This window comes from Andrographis paniculata, unplaced genomic scaffold, assembly GCF_009805555.1.
Source record: "Andrographis paniculata isolate CXL003 unplaced genomic scaffold, ASM980555v1 Contig71END, whole genome shotgun sequence".
NCBI classification, from domain to species: domain Eukaryota; kingdom Viridiplantae; phylum Streptophyta; class Magnoliopsida; order Lamiales; family Acanthaceae; genus Andrographis; species Andrographis paniculata.
This window is the reverse complement of record NW_026137608.1, coordinates 5,064,177-5,081,859: the sequence shown is the minus strand read 5'-3', so window position 1 is coordinate 5,081,859 and position 17,683 is coordinate 5,064,177. Positions and strand designations below refer to the sequence as shown.

The window sequence follows — 17,683 nt, the reverse complement described above, 5'->3', positions numbered from 1 at the left end:
AAAGTTATAAGTAATAATGATTTTTTGTGATTCTAAATCAACTATATATTTTATTTTATTTGAGTTTTAAAAGTTTTATTAACGTGTGATCTAATATTTCTAGATTTATTTTATAATAATAAAAAAATTTGAAAAATTTGTAAAAGAAAGTAACAAATTCATGACCTAAAAAAACCTAAATAATAAAAATTGTAACAAAAAAATTATAATGTTGGGATATTTGAACTTACAATTTTGCAGCATATATGGTTTGTCCTATAAAATTATATATATAATAATATAATCTTATTATTTATCAAAATTTTCTATTATAACAATTGAAAATTAATATAATATAATTGTTTTTATTTTTAATTTATAAATATTATTTGTTTTTTTGGAATTTACTATTTACTATTATAATTTTATATATTAAAGTAAACTAATTCTTTTATATAAATATTGTTAATTTCTTTTTAAATTTTTAATATTTTGGCATTTATAAAAATAATTATATTTTTATACAAATTTCATATTGGACAACTATTTCAAAAATAAAAAACTCAAATATTTTTATAATTTCTATTTATTTCACATATAATAATAATTATTATTATAATTAATATAAAATTAAGTGAATTATATGTCCCTATTTATATACAATTCATCCTAATGGAAGGATGTGATTGATTTGGTTCAAGGGTAAGATTATTCTTATTAATTATTAGAATGTTTTAAACTATCTAGAATCGTTTCTACTTTTTTATTTTTATTTTTTGGTAGAATCATATATATCATTTGTACAATATCAAATAGATGAATATATATTAGGTGATGCCGATTTTCAACAATAAAGAGTAAAATTTAAGAATCCCTAGACACCGTATGATACATAAATAAAATAGGAAAAATAACTACTACATACTGTAAAAGTAAACGGTGATCCCCAAAAGAAATTCCAAATGGTAATCCCCAAAAGAAATTCCAGTGAATTTGATGTAGATTGAAGATGGTTTTTTTAGGTCATGAACAGACCTATTTAAAACCTATGTCAACCGCCACAACCAAGTCGTGCCTTCATATCCGCTCGCCGGTTGTAACTTCTCTCAACCGTCTTAGAACTGCTTTTCGTCCGACCGGCATACCTGCTGCTACGTCTCCTCTTGCCCGCCTTCCACTTGTCCGATCCGCTCGCCGATTGTAACTTCCCTTATATGCCTTCTAAGTCAGTTATTAGATCGTGCACTACCGGTTATAACTGATAGAGAAACCTCTTCGTGTTTACAACCGTCTGAAAAACTGTCTTTGGTCGCATTTATATTTAGCAACCGTTTGCTCGACCCTATAACTTTGAAAACAACCTTCGCCTTTTTAGACGGATCATAAATCACCACCCGACTGAGAAATCGTCTGGACCATCCACCGACTGAACCTACCGAATAATCCAACGATTGACCAAAGGACTAATCTAGATACTAACTGGTCGCTAGACCAAACGACTAATCAAGTCGCCCACTCGAGCGACCACCATTCAGTCCCTTCAAACGGTTGAACAACTATTCATCGATCGCCCAATCAAGCGATCACCCTCCAGTCCCTTCAATCGGCTGAACAACCATTCGTCCAGACGATTCATCGATCGCCCAATCAAGCGACCAACTGACCGTCCTTTCAAGCAGTGACTGAACTACAGTTTGACCTAATGATCGGCCAATCGATTGGGCGATTAACAAGTTGCTTAATTAAGCGACCAATTAATAAACCTTTCTTCGCCCGACCAATTAACAGACTTTTCCCCTTGTCCGACTTCCGTGTCTGCCATTTCATCTTTCTTCGCCCGACTTCATTTAAAACCCTACTACCATTATCAGACCATTGAACTATACATCAATCCAATCCAATTGATAAGCCCATTCTAAAAAAACCATTTTTTCTTACTCAACAATATTAACATATGATTTATCAAAAAGTGCTTTCAAAAGTATTAAAAATAACTAATATATATATAATATATATATATATATATATTGATACATAAAGATATTTATAATTTTAATATTCCTAAAAAATATATGAGTTAACTCGGCTTGTCACCCAGCGGATTTGATTGTTGGGACTAAATTGTAGCTGATCATTGCTGTGGCGGGCTACCCATTTAAAGGTTTGTTAATAGGTTATAATAATTTGTAAATTAATTCGCTAGTCTTATTTTACAACTATATGTGTATCATAATAGACTTATGGTAATTGATAAATTTGGGAAATTGTTAGTATCGTAATTGATCCCTTGTGTCACCGTATCAATTCTTTGTGCATGTGACACGCCTGTATTTGTAGAATTTTTCTTACATTTAAAGGGATCAATTATTTATAATTGGTCTGCAAATTATACATATGTCAAAGTAGTTTATTGAACTAAGTTAAATTTTGAATTATTTTAAATATGAGTCCATTCAAATTAATTATTTTCAAATCAAACCTCTAAAATAGAAAAAAAATTTCTAAATTTGAGCAAGATGATTCAATCTAAAAGCCCTTAGAATATGAGTCCAAACACAAAAGAAAATGGACAAAAACTTGAGGCCTAATAGACTAAAGTGAAGAAGCTACTTTGAAAGTAATTAACATGAGAAAAATATATAATTATGAAAAAATAAAAAATAAAAAAACTAAAACAAGGAAGACATAGGTTGTTTTTGTTTGTAGGTTGTGAACCCGATTTTGACTATTCATTAAAAGAAAAAAAAAAAATCTAAAAAATACCAAATTAAATATTTATTTATTATTTTTTATGAGGAATTTTGTCACGGACTCAATGGTGAGGAGTGTTAAGAATGTGTGATGGTTGTCGATGGCTACATCAATATTAATAAAAAATATATGGTCTCCCGTCCAACTAGAAATCATATATATTTATATATTGGGACGTATAATTACAAAATAAATATTTTATTTTTTTTTTCACAAATATCATTGCTTTACATCACATCATTACTTTTACACCAAAAAGTAGATGCAAATATGCTATTACATAACTTTTAATTATTTACTATAATTAGCATACTATCATTTTTTAAACACCGCGCCAAAAGTAAATATTTACTTTCTATGCGAACGGAGTGAGTATATTTTTGTGGCTTTTATTATATTTGTCTTAAAGAAATAATTTTATTTAAAAATATTTTTAAAAAAAAATGGAATTGAAGTGTAATTCTTCATGTCTATTCTAAAACTAATTTTTAACAATAAAAAGAACTACACTCTTTTATCTCTTTTATCCAGTAAAATTATATATAAACACAATTCACTTTGTCTAACTTTCAATGTGGAATGATTAATTAGAATTGTTTTCCTCAGCTTGTAGTACCATTAACCGATTATGAGAATTCCAAATTTAATTTATGAAAATTAAATTCTATCGATTAATTTATTCAAAATCAATTATTCAACAATATCTATCTACTTATATTGTGACTATGAATTGATTAACAACCTAATTTCCATAAGAAATGATTTTGAAGAACCCTCACAAAGTAGGATTAGATGAAATATCTACAAGGAGGCCTTAAGCATCCTTTTGTCGGCGGCAATCTTGAGGCACCGAGCAATCAAATACCGTGTTAAGAGCAAGTGCAATGGTATAGAGAGAAAAAAGCTTGTTAGCTTACTTGTCCAAGTAATATTCTATATTTTTATAGGTAAAGAGAGATAAATTGAGCAACAGCTCTATTTGAGAGAGAAAAAAAAAAAGAAGAGAGAGAAAAAAAGAAGAGGAGACACAACGAGGAGAGAGAAAGTAAAAAGAGGAGAGAAGAAAGTAAGAATGTGGAGAGAAAAAAAATGAAGAGTAGAGAGATAGAGAGAAAGAAAGAAAATGCATAGCCTGAATTAGGTTTTGCCTGCACTAAGCACGATCAATTTTTTTCATTTTTTTTCAATCAAAATATAAGCCATTACATTTTATTTTTTGAAATATCCTGAAATAAATCTTCTAATCTGACAAAGAAGCTGTTTATATTAAAACCATTGCAATTGCTATAGGGGATCAATAATAGAGAATTCTTCAGAATTATACAATTATACCGTTGATAACAAATAAATGAAACATAATTGATGAGTAATGGAGCAAGTGAAAAATTGAAATAGTACATCACACATATTTTGTTATTTCACATTTTGAAATATATATATATATACATTTTATATTATTGTCACATTTTTTTTATATCTAACAATAATAATAAAAAAATAATTCAAATTAAAAATGTGTATGTATATTGTTACAATCTATTATGGTGCGCTAAGTTACACTCTTACGTGCTTGCAAGTGTCCTGAATTTTTTTTCAAACAAAATATCACATCAAATACTATTTAAAGATAAATATATACACGATGTTTTGAGTGGAATAATTTTTATTATTTTAAATATTTACCAAATAATATATATAAAAATGATGTAGTATATAAATTAACAAACAATTTCAAAATTTTACAATATACAGTATGTTATAAATTGATCTCTATGCATTGTATGGTATCTTGTCTATGTTGTCACAGGCTCTTTTCATCCTCGTAGTGAAACGGCAACGGAACGGATTTGAATGCTCGATATTTCCCGACGTTGTTGAAGTGCTCGTTCTCCAACCTGCAATGTCCGAACCGCGGCGGCATTAGCGTCGAAAAACAAGCCGAGCCGAGCCGAGCCAAGTAAGAATCGATAAAATCATAATCAAACCTGAAGAAATTCCAAATGCCGCGGCGCAGAATCTCCAAGCAGGCGACGGTCGCAACCATCGCTTGCTTATGAAGAAACGGCGCTTCATTGAGGTCGAGAACCAGCTGCATCCACACGAGCCTTAGGAGTACGTTCACAACCTGCAATCGACGATGCGCCATTTATATATTATAAAATCAACTAAAATAGATTTATGGAACATATGAATTTTGCACGTGCACAATGACGAGTGGAGGACAGTGGGATTCGAATACGAGACATTATGGCTTTGATACCATGTTAAGCTTTTAGGTTAAACAGTTAATTAATACGATGCCAGAGCCAGAACGCGTCGTGTTCGAGTTCCGCGGAAAACCATTTATCATCGCGATAAAGATGTGCGCGAGTGGACGATGATGAATGGAGGACAGTGGGACTCGAATACGAGACATTCTTTTAGGCTAAACAATTATTAAGAGGATATCAGAGCCAAAACGTCTCGTGTTTGAGTCCTGCCAAAAACCATTTATCATCGCGATAAAGATGTGTGCGAGTGGACGATGACGAGTGGAGGACAGTGGACTCGAATAAGAGATATTCCGACTTTGATACCATGTTAAGCTTTTAGGCTAAACAATTATTTAACAGGATATCAGAGTCAGAACATCTCGTGTTTGAGTCCCACCGAAAACCATTTATCATCGCGATAAAAATATGCGTGAGTGGACAATGATGAATGGAGGACAGTGGGACTCGAATACGAGAAAAACATCTCGTGTTCGAGTCCCGCCGAAAACCATTTATCATCGCGACGAAGATGCGCGCGAGTAGACGATGACGAATGGAGGACAGTGGAACTCGAATACGAGACACTCCGACTCTGATACCATGTTAAGCTTTTAGCTGAAACAATTATTTAACATGATATAAGAGCCAAAACATCTTGTATTCGAGTCCCGCCGAAAACCATTTACCATCATGACGAAGATGCGTGGAAGCGAACGCAAAAAAAAATTTCGATGCAAATGCAACACTACTCACTATGGCGACAAAATACACGGCCCGGTTCGATATCAACAGCTTGTCGCGCAGCCACGGATGGCGCGCGTTCTTCTGCAGGAGGCCCCAGTCAACAACGATGTCCCAATACGTGTTGCACAGAGTCGTAACCCCCGACGTCGACGAAGCCATGACTCTCCAGAAAGTTCCACCCTTCTGAGAATAAATCGTTCGCATCACGAGCGCCACGACTGTCGACAAGTATTTGAGGCTGTTGGGTCCCTGCATTTCAGCACCTTTCTCCTCGGACAATCGCCGGAGGCACTGTGTAGTTCAGACAAGCCCGAGTTTAGACACCGATGTTGTAAAAGCGTGGCACGCCGGGTAACAGACATTGTTCGACTCACCTGAAGAAAGCGCCACCAGAACGGTATGATCGCCACGACAATGTACACATTTTTATACACGTTGCTATCAAGGAAATCGTTCGATCGCTTCTTGAAGTCCCCCCACACATAGTAGAACACATAGAATTGCAAACTCCTAAAAGCTTGAACCTGAACCATTTGTTCTTACACGATTTATCGGATAATCTGTTTTTTAGTCGCTAAAAACACAGTAACTTGTACTAATGAATCTCACCTGGCTTGTTAATTGATCCGCCAAGAAGAAATCGGACAATGTTACCTACATACAACATAAGGTACAACTAACTATTCCAGTTCTTACATATATATATAAATCTAAATCGAATTTGAGATCGATACCTTGTAGAGTGGTGCAAAAATGCAGTGCCACGCGCAGCGGAGGAGGAAGAACCGGCTCGAGCGATAAACGATGTTGAAAGGACAGAATGTAATGATGAGAACTGCCTGCGAGATAGAAATATTGAAAGATTAGTATGCTCTTTAGTCGAGGATCGAATACAGCGCGCGAACTTACGATGACTAAGGTTAACGGAACTAATTCTGTTAATGTCTTGAAGTTTTCAGTGCTCCGGTCCATCTCCATGTCCAAATTCGAGATCACGGCAGCTAAGGCGAGAACTGATAGGCCCGACGCAACAAGGAACACTTCCCTGAATCCTAACTCAGTTCCCGGCTTGAATCCGAAGATAAAAGCGTAGTTCACTCGGTATCGCCTCCATAGGTAAGTGTTCGCGCCGTACATTATCATGTGTAAGACGATGAATCCGAATAGGCTGCGAGTCGACGTAAGGTAAATCTTATTAGCTATTTCGAAGCGAAAATATTTGTCAATACAGTCCGCGATTTCGACTAACACCTGTAGAGAGGGAATATGCTTTCCATGTACTGCTGCCGCCCTTCGTGATTAAGAAGATTCCGGGCGTGCACAATGACAATTATCGTAGCGACGAGCGCGATCGCGCACCCGGTGAAAAGACCTGCGCGCAACGGTATATTTGTTTAGTCAATCAGACAATTGATCGTTAGTGCGGGGTATAGTATCCTCGGACTCACCGAGGAAGAACGTTGTCCGGTGCTTATCCTCCTTAACTCCGGCGGGCCTCAAGCATTTCATTCCTTTCCTTCTATTCCCGTTCGTAAAATGCTTGATGAACGTCGATTCGAGCCTTGTGATGAGCTTGTCAACCTCGTCGGATGTTCCGAGATACGACTTATCCACCATCTCTAAGTACGATTTCGACGCGCCCCTTGAAGTTATCTACAAGAAGATTAACGTGCGTTTAGATATGTTTTGAAAGTATTGTTGGCCCTGAAAAAACGATTAACTATATGTTTTGAAAGTGTTGCTGACCCCGAAAAAACGATTAACTCACGCACAGTAGTAACAAACTTAAAAAATCAACAAAGAAAAATCTCTGAACAATTGAACTGCGAATGAACATTAACTAGCAACAAGTGTTTTGAAGATACGTGTTGGGAAAATATCATTTTGAATATGAGTCGAGTCGAGTCGAGCTAACCTATACCTTATCATACTTCTTCATTATCTTGGAGAATGCAAGCATGTTCAAGAAGCTGCACGAAACACAATACAATGATATTTGTGAAATAAATTTTTTAATTTTTTGAAGATTTTTCGAAGGCGAAGAAATTTTATTACCAATAGCTTTTTAGCAACCGGAGCTGTTGGTAAAATTCGATGAATGCGATTTTCAGCTTCTCCTCTGTCATTTTCAGCTCATCTTTGCTGAATGAAAGCTCCGATTTTGAGCTCCCTAAAACGGTCCTTAATGTCGACACAGGCGTCGCCGGATCGACATTGATCTTCACGTGATCCAAAACCTCTAATGGCGCCGACCGGAAGTCTTCCTCGATCATTTCCACTTCTTGAATTGCCTCCATTCGTCGAACATCTTCAAAAACACATAAAAATGCACTGTATTTTAGTACTCATTACAAGCGTAGGACGTATCATAATAGTCTACATAATTAATAGCAGATAATAGTTCATATAGCACATGCCACAGTTCATCTAACATTGAAACATATGTATTAAGGGTATGTTCATTTTTGGAAATTTTCAAAAAAATTACTATTAATCAATTTAATCAAAGAACTATTTTTTATTTTATATATTATACTCTCTTCGTCCGCTCTAAGTATCACATTTATCTTTTGTATCATTGCACTTAACGTTAAAAATATCTTTCATATTATAAAACACTAATAGAAGTATTTTTATAATTTTTCTTAATTTGTATTAAGGTTTGATATAATAATTAATATTTAAATATCAACAATTAAAAAATAAATAAGTAAATAGGATCCTTTGAGTCGGACATAAGTAATAATAAAAATCAATTTTAGTTTTAAAACATCGCCTCAAATTTATTTATAACACATTATACAATTATTCTAATCTATAACTTTTACTTTTAAAATCTCAAGTCATAATCCAATACTTTTAGATAATAATTCCGATAGCATAGGTCATAATTAATTTCAGCGCAATAAGCCAATTAGATTCCCAAATTGTAATGTCGTATTACTACCTTGCTTCGAGGTTACCATTGACGCCGGAATCTCCGCCGGCGACGGAGATCGAACGGAATATTCCGGCGCAGGCACGATTCCGGAGGGCTTAACGACTCTAATCCTGAGAGCAATGAGCGCATCCATCTGCTTGCTCAGCCCCTCCGCCGCCGCAGCCGCCGCCTCGACTTTTTCGCGGTAGAATTTGAGGACCTTGTTGAATTCGTGATCGAGTCGCCGGAAAAAGAGGAGCTCCTTCTCGCCGCCGTCCTCGGCGGATCTCAAAAACATGGTCTCGTAATGGCTGTCGGAGCCCCGAACGTCGCCGACGGCGCTGACGAGGATCACCTGGTCTTCGTAGTTCTTCTTGGGGGAGCCCGTACCCGAACCCGAACCCGACTCGGGCCTGTACCCGCCCGTTAGGCCGCTGAAGGCCCGGTAGAGAGTCTGCCTCCTTTTCAGGCGCGGCGACGAGGAGGAGACGGCGTCGTCGTGGTTCCGTCTGTGTGTTAGCAGATCTTTAAGGATTTCTTTCAGACCGTTGTAGTCCACGTAAGCTTCCTGCCATTCCTGCACCATCTGCGCGGCGAATTCCTTCCCGAATTTCATCTCCGGCCGTCGGATCTGCGGTGGCGCCGCCCGCTCCTTATTTGAATTTTGGTAATTGGATTCAAATTTTATTTTATTTATATATATATATATATATATTTTTTTTTTCTCCAATTTCCGTCGACGTTTTCAACGTTAGTTGGCTGGTTGTCTCTACGCGGTTTTTCTTATTATTATTATTTTAATTTTACTTTATTGGGTCGGATGTACTGCTTCCTTCTTCCTATATTTATTTATCTGCTTGTTTTTGTAAAAATTTCAAAAATTATGGTACTTCCTCAATTTCTAATAGATTTGTCTCGTATATTATTTTTGTCTATATTAAAATAATTATTTTATTTTTTTATTTAGTAATTATAGCCCTTATTTTATAATATAATTATTTCTATTATTTTAAACTATTCATCATTATTATTTTAATCTATTTTTTAAAATCATTCAAAGTAACAATATTTTAATTTTTTACCTTATGTTTTATATTATTTTTAATTAAATAGTATTATTTGTTAATTTTCGTGTCTATTCCCAATAAGATATTTTTTTTGAACGGATGGAATATTATATTTGTATGTAATATAAATAAAGATAAAGAAATTAAATTAAAATTTAAAAATATTAGTATTATATTGAGATGCAATAGAAATAAATGTAAAAGTAATATATTTGTATAATATATTATAAATTTTAAAAAAATATTTATAATGTTAGGCAAATAGTACTGTTACTAAAAATAAAAGTAGATACTTCCTCCGTCCAAACAATAAGTATACATTTACATTTGGCGTGGACTTTAAGAAGTGAGTATATAAAGTAGTGTAATGACATATTTGCCCTTATTTTTTTGGTATAAAAGTAATAATGTGATGTAAAGTAAGGGTATTTACGGAAAAAAAAGTATTTAATGAAATGGTTACTTTGTAATTCTCCCAAATTAGAAATATATATACTATATAGGTGAACGGATAAAATATTTTGTTATGGAACAAACTAAAAAAAAATAATAATATTCTCTTCGTCCCACTTAAAATATGCACTTTTTTATTTTCGTATATTTTACTTATTCTGTCATTTTTTTTAAAAAGTATTATATATTTAATTTTATTTTAAAATTTTTAATTTAAATATTTTATCAATTTTAATTTAAATTATTTTTATTAAATAATAACTATTTTTGTTTAATATATTTTTAATCATTTATTAATTATATTTTTTTCTAAATTTCTTAATCCTGTAAAAAGTAAAGCCGACACCGTGGGAACGAGACGAGTAGTTTACAAAGGACATAACAATATTTTTTCATGAGGATGTCTTTTCGTACAGGAATTGATTGGCGGCTCCCAGGATCTTGAGTCCTGATCTGATCCGAACCGTACGTGTGTTGGGAGTGGACGGTGGGGATTGTGTGGGCAGTTGTAATCTTGCTGTCATCTGGAGCAGCAGTTTCCATAATTATATGTGTGGTGGGCTGATTTTCTTATTATTGTAATAATTGATGTTTTAGATAGACTGTAGAATGTATAATGTAAATATTGACCATTAGAAATTGATTAATGTATAACAGGCTGTCAATAATAATGCTATATTTGGAGATTTATTCATTTGTTTAGGGTTTATTTTTTTTTTTTAATTTAAATAATATTTCACCTATAATATCCATGTTATTACAATCATAAAACTTTAGGAAAGTAAAATTAATAATATACTACAGCTGTTCAATTGAAATATTGTTATTTTTTATTTTTGTTTGTTCCAAAATAAGATTATCATTTTTTAATTTAGTAATTATATTATTTACCTAATATAATAAATACCCTTACAACTTACACTATATTATACAAAATGTCATTACTTTTATATTATACAATACTATGAGGGGCATTTTCGTTATTTTCTCTCCAACCCATTATAATACTAATATTAAAAAACTTACGTGCAAAAAGTAAATGGCAACCTTGCACCGGGACAGATGGAGCGTTAAAATATACTCCCTCCGTTTCAAAAGTATAGTCTTATTGTGTTAGGTACAAAATTTAAAAAATATTGATATTATATTGATAGTTCATAAAAAAGTAAAAATAAATGACTTTTTTGTCATTGTGAGTATATTAGTGTAAAAAGTAGTGACAATTGTGTAATAATAATAAAAAAGTAAGGATAGTTTTATGATGATATGATTATTTATGAAAATGAGACTATTATTTTGAGACGGACAAAAATAATAAATAAGATTATTATATTGGGACGGAGCGAATATTTCAGTGTGTTCGATACACACATTAATATCCTAATTTCCTATTTTAAACTGTCAATATAACTATTATTTTATTTTCTATTTTATACAAAAAAAAATTTTATTCTTTATATATTCACCATTTTTATTTTGAACATATTTTTTCTACCTGTCTCATAAAAGGATAAAATTGTTAATTATAATAAAAAAAATACAAATATGATAAAAAAAAAAAAAAACCTTTGAATTATAACAGATAGGAGTATTCCATATCCGATGGTACAGTCATTCAATCAGACATGTTTATTAAAAGGTAGTAGATTTTTTCAGACATATCTTAATATAATAAACTGTACATATCACATTTTGACATTATATTATATAATTATATGTAGCTCAATATATTTTTATTTTAATATAATTAAATTACAACACTATAAATATATAACTTACATAACAAATATTAATACAATATATAACATAGCGTATTATATAATTTTATATAGTACAGCGTATAGTAATTTTAACACAATAAATAAATTGTACTCTCTTCGTCCCAATACAAAAGTTTTGTTCATCATTTTTGTCCGTTCCAAAACAATAGTCTCATTTTTATAAATAACCATATCATTACAAAACTACCCTTACTTTTTCATTATTATTACACAATTGTCAATACTTTTTACACTAATATACTCACAACCGTAAAAAAGTCTTTTCTCCATAATTTTATCCACTACAATATAATATCAATATTTCTTAAATTTCGTGTCAAACACAATTCAGACTATAATTTTGGAACAAAGAGAGTATAATACAGTAGTGTATATAACAACACAATATATCATTTCTATATAACACACTATATCTGTATCTGTTTTGTGATGAAAATTTAATTATGTGCTAATTTAATCAAATCGATGCAAAACATCGGCCATATGTATTTGTTTATTATATAATATTATAACAATTTAAATTTATATGAAATATAATAATTTATTAAACTATTATCAAATAATTTAGATATGTTTAGTGCCGTATCTTCTAAATTCCAATGCATGAACCAAATTGTAATTATCTAATATACATGTACTAGACTTATTTGTTATTTTTTATAATATATGGACTAGATGAAGAATATTATTGAGCCGCGTTTTGTGGAGCAGAATACGTGTCTAATATTTAATTAATGTAATTCTTATTTTTCATCTAATAAAACTATTGAATACATATGAACTTATAATATTATTTTATAGTAGTTTTTTTTATATATATATATATTAATTTAGTTCTAAAAAAATTTGTGGTGATTCTTATAAAGTATTTTAGAGGAAATGTAAAGCTGAAAAAAAAATGACAGAATCTTTTAAATTAAAAATTTTGGTTTTATGAGTTTACCTTTTTATTTTTTTCTTTACATTTCCTTTAAATTAAAAATATATAAAAACACGCCTAAAGTTAATAAAAACTTTCATAATCATGTTAATTTATTGAAACTTTTACATAGAAATTTATAATATAATTGTTATAATATATTTGGGCTTGGTCGACCATTGTCGAACCAACTTCTTTTTGTTTTTAGTCATCGGATATTGTAAAGATGGTAAAAAAAATTTAAATATTAAAAAAAAAAATTACTTTTATAAAAAATTATACGTGTTGAAAATGACAAAAAAAAAAAAAATGAAAACAAACACACCCTTAATAAATTTGCACATATTCTTAGTAGAAAACTTTGAAAATTTTCGATCAAGTTAATCATGATATAAGAAATAAGATTTTTGTGTATTTATTGTGATAAACATGATAGTGATTTTGATTTTAAAAAGCTTTGAAAAAATACCATAAAGATAAATGAAATTAAGAATGAATAATGAGAATGATTTTTTTTTTTTCCCTATTTTGTTAATTTTTTACCTTATAGAAAAATACTATTTAATTTTGAAAAAATATCACATCAAATGTATATATTTTATAAAATATCAAATCAAATATAATTTTTTTTTTCTTTTTCAGACTACAGACAAGATCTGCAGATGTCAGAGGTTTGAATCAATAATTTTACGGTCACAAGTCCACCCACACATCATCCGATCATCTCATACGGACAAAAGTAAATCAGATTTACACTTTATTAAATTATTAGAGTGAGGTTTAGTATTGACGCACAATATGATGCACCCTATATAATTATGTGGGCGGGGGATATATAGCACATCACTAAGCTAGCATATTAATTTGAAACAATTAATAAATCGTTATAAGACAAGTAACATATATTGTGTTATATAATGTGTTATATATTATATGATGATTTGCTTTTTTCTTTTATTATTTTTATTTAAGAACATTAGCTAATTGGATCAAATTATTTTTGTGTTGAATCAAAATATATATTGTTGAAATTAACATATATTTTACTATATATAAATATATAATATATTATATGTGTTCTTTATTATTATTTTTATTTCCAAAAATAATTATAGTGAAATCAATAATGATATTAATAAAATTCCAAAGTACTCTCTTCATTAGCAAAACATTACAAAAAGAACAAATTTGCATCATAAATATAGTTTTAATTGGGTTGAACATGAGATTTAAGAAATATTATATTATATTGGTAATGGGTAAAAAGTATGGATAAAAGATTTTTTTGTTCTTGTAAGTATATTAGTTTAAAAAATAGGGGAAATTGTATAATAAAAATGAAAAAGTATAGGTAGTTTTACGGTGATATGATTGTTTATGAAAATAAGGCTATTATTTTAGAAAGGATAAAAATGATAAATAAGACTATTGTATTGAAACGGAAGAAGTATATTATTATTATTATTCAATGAGAGCAGTGAATTATGTGGTTAAAGAGTCTTTCATCTATGAGGTTAGCATTGACTTTTTTTAATTTTGTAAATATATATATATATATGTTATGCGTGAGGTGGGCAATGAATTGTGTGATCAAGAATCTTTGTTCCATTAATCGACCTCTGAGTATGAGGTCATGGGTTCAAATCCCCAATGCCTCTGGTTACCTGCTATAATATACTTCGATAGTATCTCCGATTTGTAATGTTATGTTTTCAAAGATAAAACAATGTTTGATTTCGAATTAGGTGGCATTCTAATATTTTGAAATTCTAATTACAAACTAAAACGAGAAGGCAAAGAGATATGCCGAATGCCTGAAAACAAGAGATGATTTTCGAAAAATGTAGTTGAAAAAGATATATATATATATAATATATTTTTTATTTTTATACAAATAATCAAATTCAAATAAAATATTATATTTTATATCAATGATATAATTTTCTATACCTCATTAAGAAAATAAAAATAATAATATCACAAAACAAACAAACCCTTAAAGCTTTTTATGCATGTTGTTGAAACTCTAATTTATTTTGGCATATGGTCTTCCTATTTTCCTACTGCTGCCTTTTACGGTTTCCATTAAGAGTAATTTGTCTTATCAGGTTACTCCAAGAGGCTGACAACAACCCTGCTTGTCTTACACTCTCTCAATTTGTGAGCTCAAAGACAAATGAATGGATGTTTTGGTGGTCAAATTTCATCAAAATTATGCAGGAATACATCATTTCATTTATGTGCAAAGGGTTTTAATTGATTTTGTCTTACATGCAAAGCAATGTGGCTTTATAGATAATTGTAAGGAGAGAGTGTGGTTGTTGAAAAGTTTTGAGAGTGTGTGTAGTGAGAAAAAAAGTTAGTTAAACCCTCTCAACCACAACCATTCTCTTCTCCATTTATTGAGTGAGTGCTAAACACTTTTATCTTGCCGGAGACCTCGTCGGAGGAAGGAGAAATAGGAGTTCTGATCAGGAGAAGTGTCCAGATTCTGAGCAGCTCTACTCCGTGGTCGTTGTCAGCACGAGTTTGTGACAACATAAGTCTGTGGAGGGAATTTTCAAAGTAAACCATGTTAGGAGGATGAGTTGAAGGAGTTGTGGTTGTCTTTGTTCTTAATCAGCACTAATTAGTGAACTTCTCTTGGATTGATATCCCCCGGATGTAGGATTATTTATATCCGAATCGGGTAAACAAATCCTTGTCTCATTTACTGCTTTATATTTCCGCATGCATTCAGTTGACACTAGGGTGTTACAACTGTAATATAATTACGCTTCGAAAGTTGGCCCTTAAATAGGTGTTGGAAAGTTATTTGGTACAGCACCTAATTCTTCCCAAAACATTTCATTGATTTAGCCTAACATCACATTTGTAGTAAATTGCCTAAATAACCTAACCTAATCTATCTTCATATTTTCATGTAGTTTGAGGGCTAGGTTTGCTTGATTGTATTTTCTTTTATATTTATATTATTTATTTATACTTAATATTATTTTTTATATAAAATATATTTATTTTTATTTAATTAATCACATGTAAAAAAATTCAAAATATTACATCAAATCAAATATTTTTTTTTAATTCAAATTTTTTATTATTTTAAAAGCAGCAAAACACAACGAAACAAATATAGGAAATTTATATTATGATTTTTAAATTGAAAAAATATTTTCATAATTTATTCGAACTTATTTTTAAATCTACACTTTCTATTTGATTTTTTCCCAATTACATATTGTCTTTACCAATAATAATAATAATAATAATAATATATCTAAGCATTTTTTTTTTCTTTCTTGGCATGCATCTCCATGATTAAGCCTCGGTTTAATTACTTATGTTTTTAATATTCTTTTTGCAATATTCATCAATAATGTTTTTTAATACTTCATCTATCCGCAAAAGTTAGAATATTTGGGTCCGACACGAAAATTAAGAAAAATAAATATTTTATTAAAAAAAATAATAAAAATAAAAAAATAATAGAGGATATTTTTGGAAAGTAGGTTAAAAATTTAAAAATTAAAAAGAAAAAATGTAACAAAAGACAGTGGCATTGTAAATTTAGCAGACAACACTAAAAGTAAGAGTAAAATTGACTAAGGAAATATTATCTTAACTACTTGTTATTTAAATATTACATTAAAATTAAGCCCAAGCCCACTCCATTCCATACTTCAAAATGAAAATCGTGTTGGACTATTTTGTTATTAGGTTTAGTAACTTGACTTAATTTAGAATAAATTTAGCCCAATTTTTATAAGTTATACTCGCTCCGTCATCTAATTGTGTGCTCATTTGACCGGGCACGGGTTTTAAGAAAAATATGTAAGAATAAAATTTTTTACCTTTTTTTGGTAAAGAAAAGTGGTATTTTTTTACTAAAAAATGAAACGAAAATAAATTTGGATGACAACCAAAAAAGAAAAGTGAAAATAGATTTGAATGACCGAGGGAGTAATAGTTTTTATAGAAACATGATCGATCTGTGGGAAAAATAAAAGATTAAACCTTTTTTTTTGTGTTTGTTCGTGGATTTGATTTTTGGGTTTGAATTTTTAAATAATTTAAATTTAAATAATTTTTATGTGATATAAATAGATATTGATATGATATTTTGAATATATAATTAATTTTTAATATAATATAATATAAAAAAACTAAAAAATAATTGTTTTATTTATTTATTTATGTATTTTGAGAAAAAAAAAACTTGAATAATAAAAATCTTATAAGACATTCACAAAAAAAAAACACATAATTTTGTTTGATTTGAGTTGGAAAATAATAGTTTTACTATTCAGTTCATAAGATTCTTAATAGAAATATAATATATTTTTTTTTAAAAAAAAAAATTTATTTATGACACTAATTAAATCAAAATAATAATAAAAAAAATCCAAATACAAACCAAACAAATCCATTTTGTTTTACTTTTAACAAAGGTTTGGCTCAAAACCTTTGTATATTACTACTACATGCGTGACAAACATCGAACTTAATCTTTAAAATCCGACTTGCAATTCTAATTAATTGAATTATTTTGACAACTTTTGCGAAGATATTACCATATAATAAGAAATTAAACCTCGTTTACAAATTTCTTTCAAATATATCAATTTCGACAATTTTTATTGTACACATTGTGGTAATTGTACCACGACGACAGCGAGTGCAAATAATAGCCAAACATGAGTCGCAACGAGAAAAGATATTTAAGCTTAGGGGCAAAAATGAACGTAAAATTTAGGCACCACACGTATTGTGACGAGTTAAAAGACAAACAACGTTCATGTGCAATGTAACATGGGAAT

General features: G+C 30.3%; 1 protein-coding gene across 1 annotated transcript; it reads right to left on the bottom strand.

The window, feature by feature from the left end:
* Positions 1 to 4,387: 4,387 nt before the first annotated feature.
* On the bottom strand, positions 4,388 to 9,313 carry LOC127265089 (phosphate transporter PHO1 homolog 9-like). Its single transcript, XM_051294772.1, has 12 exons — positions 8,674 to 9,313; positions 7,782 to 8,034; positions 7,648 to 7,696; positions 7,175 to 7,379; positions 6,978 to 7,098; positions 6,636 to 6,894; positions 6,461 to 6,565; positions 6,336 to 6,380; positions 6,101 to 6,250; positions 5,736 to 6,017; positions 4,716 to 4,855; positions 4,388 to 4,625 (listed from the first exon to the last, which is right to left on the bottom strand). The coding sequence occupies exons 1-12, from the start codon at positions 9,260 to 9,262 to the stop codon at positions 4,532 to 4,534; spliced, it is 2,292 nt and encodes a 763-aa protein (XP_051150729.1). The 5' UTR covers positions 9,263 to 9,313; the 3' UTR covers positions 4,388 to 4,531.
* Between the last annotated feature and the right edge of the window lie 8,370 nt (positions 9,314 to 17,683).

What these genes read in the sequence shown, in the direction of transcription:
- LOC127265089 (XM_051294772.1), bottom strand. Translation starts at nt 9,262, where the DNA reads ATGAAATTCGGGAAGGAATTCGCCGCGCAGATGGTGCAGGAATGGCAG. An exon ending in CGGTTGCTAAAAAGCTATTG is followed by an intron (nt 7,697 to 7,781) that starts GTAATAAAATTT and finishes TGTTTCGTGCAG; the next exon opens with CTTCTTGAACATGCTTGCAT. An exon ending in AGCATATTCCCTCTCTACAG is followed by an intron (nt 6,895 to 6,977) that starts GTGTTAGTCGAA and finishes GTCGACTCGCAG; the next exon opens with CCTATTCGGATTCATCGTCT.